This window comes from Protopterus annectens, chromosome 1.part0 (assembly GCF_019279795.1).
Source record: "Protopterus annectens isolate FY-2018-M chromosome 1.part0, PAN1.0, whole genome shotgun sequence".
Taxonomy (NCBI): domain Eukaryota; kingdom Metazoa; phylum Chordata; order Ceratodontiformes; family Protopteridae; genus Protopterus; species Protopterus annectens.
Window position 1 is genome coordinate 1,383,852,088 of NC_056725.1, and position 12,847 is coordinate 1,383,864,934.

The following is a 12,847-nucleotide window of genomic DNA, read 5'->3' on the forward strand; positions in this document are numbered from 1 at the left end:
ATATGTGGACAAACAGTAGTAAACACAGGTACAAGACAAACACGTACTCCAATTCTGAATGAATCACCTGGGCATCAATGACAAATATCAGTGCGCCAGTCCCTCTGAAGATCATTTCATAATCGAATGTAGGGTCAAAGAAATCAATCTGTCCAGGAAAGTCCCAGATCTGAAAATTAACAAAAGAGCTGTTGGAAACATCCTCTCTGCAGATCTTGTTCGTACTCTCCAGAAAAAGGGTTTCATTGGGAGACATTTTATGAAAGACAACTTTCTGAATGGAAGATTTCCCACTTCTCCTCAGTCCCATGAGTAAGATTCTTGGCTTAATCTCAGTACTGAAGGGGTCTCTAAAATCTGGAAAAAGAGACCACATTAAACAAGTAGTAAGTATTTCAATGTTGACTATTTTCAAATTAACAGCTTATTTGAAAGTTAAATATAAATGTTAACGTTGTGACAAAGACTACTCTGAAACAGGTAGAATCCATATTATAGAATAGGATGAATTACACTGGAATACTTAATAGACTTTGAACCACCAAGGCAAAAATAGAAGAAACAAGTATACAAGACAATTATTCTATGACTAAATTTCATTCTTGCATAGTGCTCAGTTTACATTTTTTCAAAATGTTCTACAGTTTAATTTCTCAAGACGTGTACTATAATGGAAAGTTCAGGTTTTACAGTACAGAAGAGAATGTTCCAGTTTACAACCTTATGATGTTTTTGTAATTTCAATCAAAGAATCTCAGGTTTTAAGTATAAGTCCAAAATGTGTCTTGAACATAAAAGTTTAATTAGAGATATGATTTTGTGGTCTTCCTAAAACTGGTCAAAAGTTAAAGTGTAGAATCAGAAATGCTAAATTACACAACACAATTTTTTTTACTCTGGCCTTTCAAACTGCACACTGAAGCATTCCACCCGCTATTACACTGAACTACAGCTGTGCATTCCTATTCCTTTCCCATGCCTTTGTTAAACATATATTATAATGCCAACACTTCCACAGGAAGAGCTCCTATTCATTTACTCTAACCTCTGGCTACCATGTTTAGTTTGAGGGCCCTCTGCAAGCTCAAACTACCTTTGTAACACAAATGTAATGGTGTCAGTCTAAGTATTGCATGGTGTACTACAGAGTACATTCTACCACCCCAACTGCAAAAACACAGATGTTCTTCGTGTTTCACTGTTGCAGTCATCGCATTTGGGTTATCTGCTTGCAGTAGCCCTCAGTCGGCCTGATTAACAAAGTCTTGGGTCCTGCGTCGGTTGCTGTCTCTTCTTCCGTGACGTCAGGTCATCAGGGGTATAAAACATGCAGCCGACGTCATTACATCAGTCTTTCTTGCCGTGCGGTGCCTGAAGCAGAAGCAGTTTGCAAGTGCCGGTCGGCCGACTCCTGAAATTTTCGTTTTCGAGTTTCAGAACCAAAGTCTTCAACTAAAAGCTAAGTACCCCATTGTGGGAACTTTTTCTTGCTCTAGTAAATCCAACACACAAAGTCCACCTCACCAGGGGCGAAAATCACTAATAAAACCAAAAATAAAAAACGTCTGAACTAGTAAAGCGTTCCATCAACAAAATAGCAAAAAAGACTGGAAGTAAAGAACGCTGACTCCACGGACTCCAGAAACACTCACTGCCCATAAACAAAATCCAAACCACTAGAGATTATGCAAATACTGTGTGAAAACACACCAACCACTTGAATTGTTAAAAAATCTTCATTTAATATTTCATGAGTTAAGCACTTTCACTCACACAACTGTGAGCTTCATCAGAACAACTGTAAAAAAAGAGAATGCAGTTTAAATACTCCGTTTGGTGCCAAAATCTATATGTATTAAAGTGACAAGGTGCACGAAAGATTCTGTACATAAAATACCTCGTACGCTTCACCTGTCACCTACAACACTTATTTACAGCCAAACGTCCTGTTATTAATGTAAAATAATATCTACAAATATAACATCAAAAAATGTCAAAAAAAATGTGTATACATATATATATATATATAAAACAACCTTCACTATATTCAAATGCATTATATACTGACACATTCTGATTGTTCACATAAAAAATAAAAAATAAACCATAATCGTCTACAAGTGTACATACTTATTTTTAAAAAAATTACTACAGAAGGTATCATTTTTAGTTACAAGAACTTTAACATATATAACTACACACATCTTCCCTTAGAAAAAGCACATTTTGACTTGCTTTCTAAGGGAATGAAATATATTCCCACCACATGTTTCAGATTAGTGGATTGTTTAAGTGAATTCAAACTATTCATTAGAAAACTCAATTTAGCCATTTTGTTCAATGATACTATTACAGACACTGAACAAAGGACAAGCGGCTCAAGTATAGTTAGGAAGAAGAGTTGTTATGTTCCTCCCATGCATCCAAATGTGTTGGTTTACGACAGACTGGTAACCAAACAGATTTACCAGTTGCAGAACAGGTTATTGGGTAAAAAAACTAGATGTAATTTAACTATGGATGAGATTAAAACCTTGAAAGACCTGACAGAAGACAAAAGTATTTGGGTAATGAAACCAGACAAAGGAGGTGGTGTAATATATGATAGTTTGGAGCACACCTCCAAAATGCATGAGATCTTACATCTATCAGGCAATTATGAGATAGTCTCTATTAATGAAATCAACATTGCACACAGACGTATAGATTTGCATGTGGAGGAATTTCTTATTGATAGAAGGATTATGGAAGATACTTACAACTTTTTGAAAGTAGAATATCCCAAACTGGCAACTTTAGTGGGGATACCCAAGATACATAAGAATGTCAGTAATCCACCATTTTGTCCTATAATTTCGGGTAGTAAATCCAAGACCTTCCCGTTGGGAGTTGCTATGGATACTATGTTAAAACATATGTATGGGAAGATTACTCATATGGTTAAAGACTCGTGAGTTTTTAAAGAATTACCCTGTTGACACCTGGAAGGAAGGAAGGAAGGACATATATGTCACTATTGACGTTGTAGATTTGTTTTCATGTATTCCCAAAGAGGAAGGTATGGAAGCCTTCATTAATAGTATTGGAAAATATAGTGACCTAGATTGGGATAAGGTCTGCTTGATTCTTGAACTGATGTCCTTAGTTCTTGATGACAATTACATATTATATGAAGGTGAACATTTCAGACAAACCAAGGGAGTGGCTATGGGGGCAGCTTGTGCCCCCATATTTTCCAATTTGGTAATGTTAGATTGGGAAGAGACAGTAGTGTTCAAAAGTGAGTACTACAAGCATGTTAGATACTACTCACGGTTCCTAGATGATATATACATCTTATGGGAAGGTAATCAGGTAGTCTTAAACAATTTTCTGGACTATTTAAGTCAAAGTAGTGAATTCCTCAACTTCACTACTACTAGTAGTAAAGAAGGTATAGCCTATTTAGATAAATGTATCTCCAATGTATAGCCTATTTAGATAAATGTATCTCCAATGTATAGCCTATTTAGATAAATGTATCTCCAATGTATAGCCTATTTAGATAAATGTATCTCCAATGTATAGCCTATTTAGATAAATGTATCTCCAATGTATAGCCTATTTAGATAAATTTATCTCCAATGGTGACAAATGTTTTAAGTCCAGAATACACAGAAAAAGTACATTCACAAATGGATATTTGGAATATACTAGTAACCATCCTAGAAAACTATTATATAATATATACAAAGGACAGTGCATTAGAGCCATTAGGATGACTTCGGAATACAAAGAGATGATGGAAGAACTGGATTTACTGAATTATTTAAAGAAAGGGGGTACAACAGAAATATGATGAAAGATGTGAGGAATTATGTTATTAAATTAAGGAATGGGGACACAAATACACCCCATTATTAGGAGCAAATAGTAAAGGGAAGACTACTAACATGATGGAAAAGTCTGACCTCAATCGCACAGATACCAAAGGGGACTACAATACAGCTTGTGTGTTAGAATATGGTCCACACACTAACAAAATAAAGGACATCTTAATAAATAATTGGAATGTTATGATGGTGGACCAAGAAATAGCAGACATATTGGGTCCTAAACCTACATTTGTATACAAGATGGGTTGTAACATCAAGATGTATTTGGAAAGAGGAATAATGGGTAAAGTAAATGACAGTGATAAGAAGAACACATCAAAATGTGGTAGTTGCAAGTCAATGCCAGGCAATAAATGAGAAGGAAGGAATTGTTTTAAGCAATGTCAATAGAAATAGAATAAGATTCAGACAAGGTAACTGCAACTCCAAATTTGTCATTTATTTAGCAAAATGTGGAGCTTGCCCGGGATACTATATAGATGATAGCGATAATGAATGCCAAAAAGTAAATCGCTTTTTCCACGCAAAACAAACTGCTAAGTACCTCTGAACTTGGAATAACAATGTCCGCAGTCGTAGAAACACTGACAAACATTTATTAACTCACAAAATTTAGCACTTTCACTCACATAAAAGTGAGCTTCTTCAGAACATTATAACAGCTGTTCAAAGACGTTTAAATACCGCCACTGGTGCCAAAAAACATCAGCTTTTTAAAGCTAACCTACCCAAATAACAACTCTCATATAATAAATCTAAAAAAATCTATAAAACCTTTTCTAATTACAGTGAAAAATAAAAAATGTGTATAAAAATATATATACAAATATGTAAAAAATATGTAAAACAATGTACATATATGACATATAAACAAAACACCCGACAAATGCACATAAAAATGCGATAATAATATATATATTTAAATATGCTAATATCTAGTGTGTCTGTCTTTACCTATTTTCTAAAATAGGTTTGATAGATATATGTTCATTCAGTCCAGGTGGGGTTGTGGCATCCGTATGTAACTGCCACCATAACTCCTTATATGAAAGTGCATTTTTATAATTGCCCCCCCTGGCATTTGGTGTTACAATTTCTAATATAGCAAATTTAAACGTGATTAACTCCATTCTGGTCTATATGTTTAAATAAAGCATTTTTTGGATCTTTAGTCTTAATACTGTACAGATGGGAATAGATTTGCTCCCTTAGTTTTCTTTCTGTCTTCCCAATATAATATCCAGCACAAGCCTCACATTTAGCCAAGTATATTACTGTTTTAGAGTTACAGTTGCCCTGTTTAAACGTTATCTTGGTTCTGTTGACATTATCCAAAAACAGTCCTGTGCCTTCAAAAATGGAAGAGCACTGATTGCATGCTCCACATCTAGATGTGTGTGCCTTTGTGTCAAGAGTTCTGTTACCATCCAATCCCCTTTCTAAAAGTGCTTTTAAATTACTCCCCATTTTAAGCACAAAAGTAGGTGTAATGCCCAAGATGTCTATCTTTTCCTGGTCGGTCAACAATACATTCCAATTTCTAGTTAATATATCTTTAATTTGGTTAGTATGTGGTCCATACTCCAATATACAGGCAGTTTTATAAGCCTTAACATTTTTTCTTTTGTTTTCTGAATTGTAGTGCAAATGGTCAGTCATGACCTTAGCTCCTAATAATGGGGTGTACTTTCTTCCCCACTCAATTGTTACATATTCCATAACCTCTCTCATCATCTTAAGATCATACCCCCTATCCTTAAATAGTTCAAAAATGTAACCCAATTCCTCAATCATATCATCATAGTCAGATGTCATTCTAAGGGCTCTGATACATTGTCCCTTAAATATATTGTGTAATAATTTTCTAGGGTGATTACTACTATATTCTATATAGGAATTTGAAAAAGTGTTCTTCCTGTAAATCTTGGACTTAAAACCGGTCGTACTGTTGGAAATGAAGGTGTCCAAATATGCCACTCCTATGTCACTACAGTCAGAAGTAAATTTCAAATATTCACTACTCCCATTAATGTATTCCATAAATGTGTAAAAAGACTCCTGGTCACCTTCCCATAAAATGTAGATATCATCCAGAAAACGTGAATAGTATTTTATGTTACTGTAGTGGTGACTCTTAAACACAACCTCTTCCTCCCAATCAAGCATAACTAAGTTTGCAAAAATGGGGGCACAGGCTGCCCCCATGGCTACACCCTTCATTTGCCTAAATAGTTCACCCTCATAATATATGTAGTTGTGGTCCAAAACTATGGACATGAGTTCCACAATCAGACATATTCTATCCCATTTGAGACAACTATGTTTTCTGATGCTGCTGGTAAAAGCCTCCATTCCCTCATATCTTGGGATACATGAAAAAAGGTCTATAACATCAATAGATGCAAATAAATAACATTGTTTCCAAATATCTACTAGATAATTCATAAGGAATTCCCATGAGTCTTTAACCATATGGGGTATGTTACCATAGAGGTGTTTGAGCATGGAATCCACTGCAACTCCTAAAGGAAATGTTTTGAATTTACTGCCAGAAATTATTGGTCTAAACAGTGGGTTGTCACTGTCTTCATGTACTTTAGGAATACCCACAAGGGTGGCCATTGTAGGATGATCTACTCTTAAAAAATTGTATAAGTCCTCAGATACCCGTCCATCTAACCAGAATTCTTCAATATGCAGATCTATCCATCTGTATGCTATGTTAACTTCATTTAAGGATACAGTTTCATAATTCCCTGAACCATGAAGAATGTAATGCATCTTGGAATTATATACTAAACTGTCATATAACACTATGCCTCCTCCTTTATCTGGCTTCATGACCCTTATGTTTTTGTCACCTCTTAACCTGTGCAACACAGCTTCTTCTTCTGATGATAAATTGTGTTTAATTTTTTTCTTTTTGTTCTTGTTATTAAACTGATAAATCTGCTGTGTTACTAACTTATCGTACACCTGTACACCAGGATCCATTACTGGAATAAAACTACTTTTTCTCTTTAAGGTGTCATTATTGATAGTGTTATAGTTCCCATTGTCCTTAAATAACAAAGCTAAGTTTAGCTTCCTAATGAACAGTTTAAATTCACTCAGACAATTCACTAGTCTGAACCGAGTAGTAGGAATAAATTTAATTCCCTTGGACAGCAGACAGAAATGTGCTTTGTCTAAAGGCATTTGAGTGTAATTAAATATTTTAAACTGTTTGTAACTGGAAATAATTCCGTTACTAATGATATCAGGGTCAACTATAAAGGCATCATGAGTATCACTCAAAATTCCCACCTTCTTCTTACTCTTATTCCCATCTAATACTTGTGATTTTTCTTCTTCCATTTTCCTCCCCTTTTCCAGTCCGATTGACTGCCAACATTCCTGTCCTGATAAACATTTCCATAATTATAATGTCCTTCGTGTGTGTAATAAGTTTGATGTTTACTCTGGGGACCTTTTCTACTATTGCTGTTATGTGTGTCTATGTCCATGTCTCCTACTTGTCGTCCCCCTCCCCATGAGTACACTAAACCTTTGTTGTATTGTTCCGTGTCCCTGTTGATTTTCTTGCATTTCCTATCATAAGCTTTTTTCGTTTTGGCATGTGCTAAGTCAAACTGTTTTGAATATAACTTTTCCCAACTGTCATACATTAAATCATTAAGTATAACATCATTCAGTTGTTCTACTTCATTTATAATTTTACATAATTTCTCATCATTAAATTTTAACAGTTTTTTCATATACTGTATTCCAAAAGAATCAAACAACTCGGAGGTACTTAGCAGTTTGTTTTGCGTGGAAAAAGCGATTTACTTTTTGGCATTCATTATCGCTATCATCTTTTTACTTGTGGACTGAACGTCATTACAGGTTTCAGTTGTGGGATACTATATAGGGAAGACTGAAAGGAATTTAAAAAAACGCATTTATGCACACCTATATAGTATCAGGAGGAAGGATGTGAACAATGCTCTATACAGACACGTAGAGAAGCAGGGGCGTAGAGCACTCTTTTAAGTTTGCCATTTTGGAAAATGTTGCCCATGACCCTAGAGGAGGCAACATTAAGGCAATATTGGCTTATAAGGAACTATGGTGGCAGTTATTCACTGATGTCTCGACTCCTCCGGGGCTTAATGATTACTTAACCATTAAACCATTATTATCCATTAAACAAATTCTTTAACATGATTTTTTTATTTAGACAAGGTCAAGCTTATGACACACAAGGATGTCATTGCCTAACCATTATTCGTACATAACACACGAAGATTTCAATAACATTTTGTAAGTTTGATGATCGTAGTAATTTTTAATAATTTATTTAAAAATAAGTATGTACATTTGTAGACGATTATGGTTTATTTTTTATTTTTTATGTGAACAATCAGAATCTGTCAGTATATAATGCATTTGAATATAGTGAAGGGTGTTTTTATATATATATATATATATATATATATATATATATATATATATATATAATTTTTTTTGACATTTTTTGATGTTATATTTGTAGATATTTATTTTACATTAATAACAAGACGTTTGGCTGTAAATAAGTGTTGTAGGTGACATTAGGTGAAGCGTACGAGGTATTTTATGTACGGAATCTTTTGTGTGCCTTGTCACTTTAATACATATAGATTTGGCACCAAACGGAGTATTTAAACTGCATTCTCTTTTTTTACTGTTGTTCTGATAAAGCTCACAGTTGCGTGAGTGAAAGCGCTTAACCCATGAAATATTAAATGAAGAATTTTTAACAATTCAAGTGGCTGGTGTGCTTTCACACAGTATTTCCATCATTGCTACTAGTTTGGATTTTGTTTATGGGCAGTGAGCATTTCTGGAGTCCGTGGAGTCAGCGTTCTTTACTTCCAAAAATAAAAAACGTGGAAAAAACAGCACAGTGGCAGGAAAGAGAACCAGCTTTATTTGTGACTAAGCGCTTTCACCTTCAAATCCTAGGCATCATCAGAGTCACTAAACATACACATCACTTCCTTTTTATAGTAAAATACACATGACATCATCAAAGTCACTCAACATATACATCACTTCCTATTTACATTAAAATACACATGACATCACACATATAAAAACTCAATCATTGCAATTCTGGTTTAAAATCCTGTGCAGTATCATCTTCTTCTTTCAGCTTTTCCCGGTTAGGGGTCGCCACAGCGGATCATCTGTCCGCTCATGATTGGCAGTGGAGTTTTACAGTGTCAAGTTGCCAGCCCAGCGAACAACCTTCCACAGAAGGCACAAACAAGTACACACTGACACCTAGGGCCAATTTAGAGTGTCCAATCCACCTACTGCATGTCTTTGGGATGTGGGAGGAAACCGGAGCACCCGGAGGAAACCCACGCGACCACAGGGAGGACATGCAAACTCCGCACAGAAGGCACTCCAGCCGAGAATCGAACCGGAGAACCTCTTCCTGTGAGTCAGCAATGCTAACCGTTGCACCACCGTGGCCGCCCCAAATCCTGTGCAGTGTAATTCTATTAAATATAAAACCTATATCACACGTTAAAAATACTAAAATGATTTTAAACCACCCTTTTGACATAATTAAAGAATGCACACTGGCTGAATTAAATATTAAAAGACTTCCATTTGAGAAGGGGTACAATAGAAATATTGCCATTAATACCTGGAGAATTCTTAACATTTAATGTCAATTGCCATTTTGTTTCTCTTAGTTCTAAAATCACTTTTAGTATTGCCATCTCTTCTCCTTTTCTTCACTATGTCAATAATGAAAAAAAAAACTTCTTAAAATTCTGACATATGACAGAATGTCTATAAAGGGCACTACTTGTCTTCTTATTTTTGATGTCCCTCATATGCTCGGCAATTCTATCTTTCATTCTCTGTATGGTTTTACCAACATAGAATGCCGAGCATGGCCTTCAAAGAACTGGTCCTTTCCTGCCTCTTCCAGACCTTCTCAGTCCAAACCAGATCCAGCAGAGCACCCAGGTTTCAGTCCCAGGGGACGCACAGGACTAAGCAGTGGGGGGCCTCCACTTCCAAATCTGGGAGTAATAAAACTCCCCCCTAGGCTAAACTGTCTCAATGACTTCTTTTTAAAACTTCCAAGCACTTCTCAACTGTCTGCCCCTTTGGGAGGAAAGATTGCACTTCATGCAAAGAACTGGGGACTGATTATCCAGGACAAATGGGTTTTAAATATAGTGTCCCAAGGATACAGATTTCACTTCCACATGTTACCAACTCCAAAAGGTTGGCCGGATCTACCTCCAAATCAGTGGGCAGAGGCCCAAAAGCAAGTACTCTCTCTCTTAAGCATAGGGGTTATTTAATTGGTACCAGAAGAGGAAAAGGGACAAGGTTTCTACTCAAGACTTTTCCTGGTACCCAGAAAAGATAATTCATGGCGGCCTATCCTGGACCTGTCTACTCTAAACACCTTTTTGGTGATTCCAAAATTCAAGATGCTGACCCTTCACCAGTTGCTTTCTATGCTAGGCAAAGATGCCTGGTTGGCAACACTAGATTTAAAGGAAGCATACCTGCACATTCCAATCAGGGAATCTTGCAGAAGATACCTAAGCTTCAAAGCAGGCGACACACATTATCAGTTCTCTGCACTACCCTTTGGCTTATCTACTGCGCCCAGAGTATTCACAAAGTGCCTAGCTCCAGTCATTGCATTTTGCAGGAAAAGAAATATTCAAATATACCCATACCTGGATGATTGTCTAATTCAGGCAGAAAGCCAGGACATACTTTTGAAACATCTGGCCTTTGTACAAAGGGTGCTAACTTGTCTGGGGTACACCATAAATGAAAAGAAGTCACACCTGGTACCCTGTCAACAAATAATATTCCTGGGAGCAAGCTTGACTACAACTTCCCAGACGGCTTTCCTCACGCCAGAGAAACAAATTCATTTGACAACCTACTTCAAACAAGTGGCCACAAAAACCCTGCTATCTGCAAGGCAAATACTACAAGCTTTGGGGTTCATGGCCTCCTGCATTCTTCTAATTCCATATGCAAGACTGCATATGAGGAAACTACAATGGTATCTAAAAAGCCTATGGTGTCAACATTCTCAGGATCTAGAAGCAATGATTCCTATCATACCTTGCCTATGCCTAGAGTTCCTTTGGTGGGCAGAGGCCTGCCACCAAAACAAGGGACTACCATTCACATTACCCCCTGCCACCCAAACCCTAACAACAGACACATCAGACTATGCATGGGGGCTCACCTGGCAGGGAAGTGCATTCAGGGCAAATGGAACCCAAGTCAAATGCACCTGCATATCAATCAAAAAGAAATGTTAGCTGTACAGAATGCTCTGACAGCCTTCGAGGACCACATTCTTCCAGGACAATTAATAGTAAAGACAGACAACACCACTGTTATGTGGTACATAAACAAGCAAGGGGGTACGCATTCTTACCCTCTCTGCAGACTAGCCATGGCATTGTGGAACACAGCCTTGAGCTACCAAGTGCATCTACAGCCTCAATTCCTGCCAGGGAAACTAAATACACTGGCAGACAAACTAAGCAGAAACCTCATGGGCCAACACGAGTGGAAACTGGAACCAAGGATTTTCAACATGTTGACAAGCAAATGGGGGAGCCTAGAGACCTGTTTGCCTCCCCCCAGAACTATCAATCGGACAAATTTTGCACAAGGAATCTCCACAGACAAGCTTGGAAAGTGGATGCTCTGTCCTTCAGCTGGAAAAGCTTATCAGTTTATGCCTTTCCTCCTCTGCCTCTGCTCTCCAAGGTACTACTAAAGATCAAGCAAGACAAACCAAGGGCAATTTTGATTGCACCAGACTGGTCACGCCAACACTGGTACCTCCTCTTGTGCAGTGTGTCACTGTTGGCCCCATGGCACCTGCCTCAGATTCCTACCCGGCTGTCTCAGCAGGAGAACCAGATTCTGCACCCTCAGTTTCAAACACTAAACCTAACAGCCTGGCTAATTACCTAATCTCTCCTTTACCATCCCTCAGTAAACCAGTGATGGATATCATTTTAGAGGCAAGGAGGCCTAGTACTAGAAAATCTTATGCTGAAATATGGAAAAGATTCTGTTCCTGGAACCAATCTCAAGGGATGAGCACAGCAGTGCCCAATTTACCTCAGATTTTACAATACTTAACTGAGATGCTTCACAACGGCCTGTCTTTTTCCTCAATAAAAATTCACGCCTCAGCCATTTCAGCTCATTATAACACAGAACCTCCCCTCTTCTCCCATCCACTGCTCAAGCAGTTCCTTAGAGGGGACAAAAATTTAAGACCACCCAGGAGAGCTTCAACTCCAGCCCGGGACCTTAACTTTGTATTGGAGAAACTCACCCTTCCTCCTTTCGAGCCAGCTGCTACTGCAAATTTAAAATTCCTTTCTTGGAAAACAGCTTTCCTTTTAGCAATCACTTCAGCAAGAAGAGTATCTAAATTACAGACCCTTATGGCAGTGGAGCCTTTCAACACCTTTCCTGCAGACAGGGTGTTCCTCAGGACCAATCCCTCTTTCATGCCCAAGGTGGTATCCAGTGTGGCCCTTAATCAGTCCATTCATTTGCCAACCTACTTTCCTAATCCACAGAACAAAGGGGAACAGATACTGCAGTCCTTAGATGTGCAAAGACAACTTAGATTCTACTTGAACAGGACTAAACCTCAAAGGAAATCTGAACAACTGCTGGTGGCATTTGCTGCAGGGACAGAGGGAAAGGCTATTTAAAAGCAAACCATATCTAAATGGATAGGTCATTGCATTCATTTCTGCTATAAGCACCATGGAAAACCTATCCCACAGGGGATCAGACCCCATTCAACCAGGGCTGCATCTACCTCTACAGCCTTTCTCAGAGGCGTACCTACCAGGGACATCCTAGAAGCTGCTACCTGGAGTTCTGTACATACTTTCACCAAGCATTACCAT

General features: G+C 37.6%; 1 protein-coding gene across 2 annotated transcripts in view; it reads right to left on the reverse strand.

Annotated features, from left to right (window-relative positions):
• Window positions 1–12,847, reverse strand: part of RRAGD (Ras related GTP binding D) — an 865,206-nt gene that overhangs the window by 659,184 nt on the left and 193,175 nt on the right. For both annotated transcript variants that reach the window (XM_044067081.1, XR_006364236.1), the window contains exon 2: window positions 68–357. In XM_044067081.1, coding sequence (XP_043923016.1) covers window positions 68–357 — 290 coding nt within the window. The remainder of the gene's footprint in view (window positions 1–67; window positions 358–12,847) is intronic.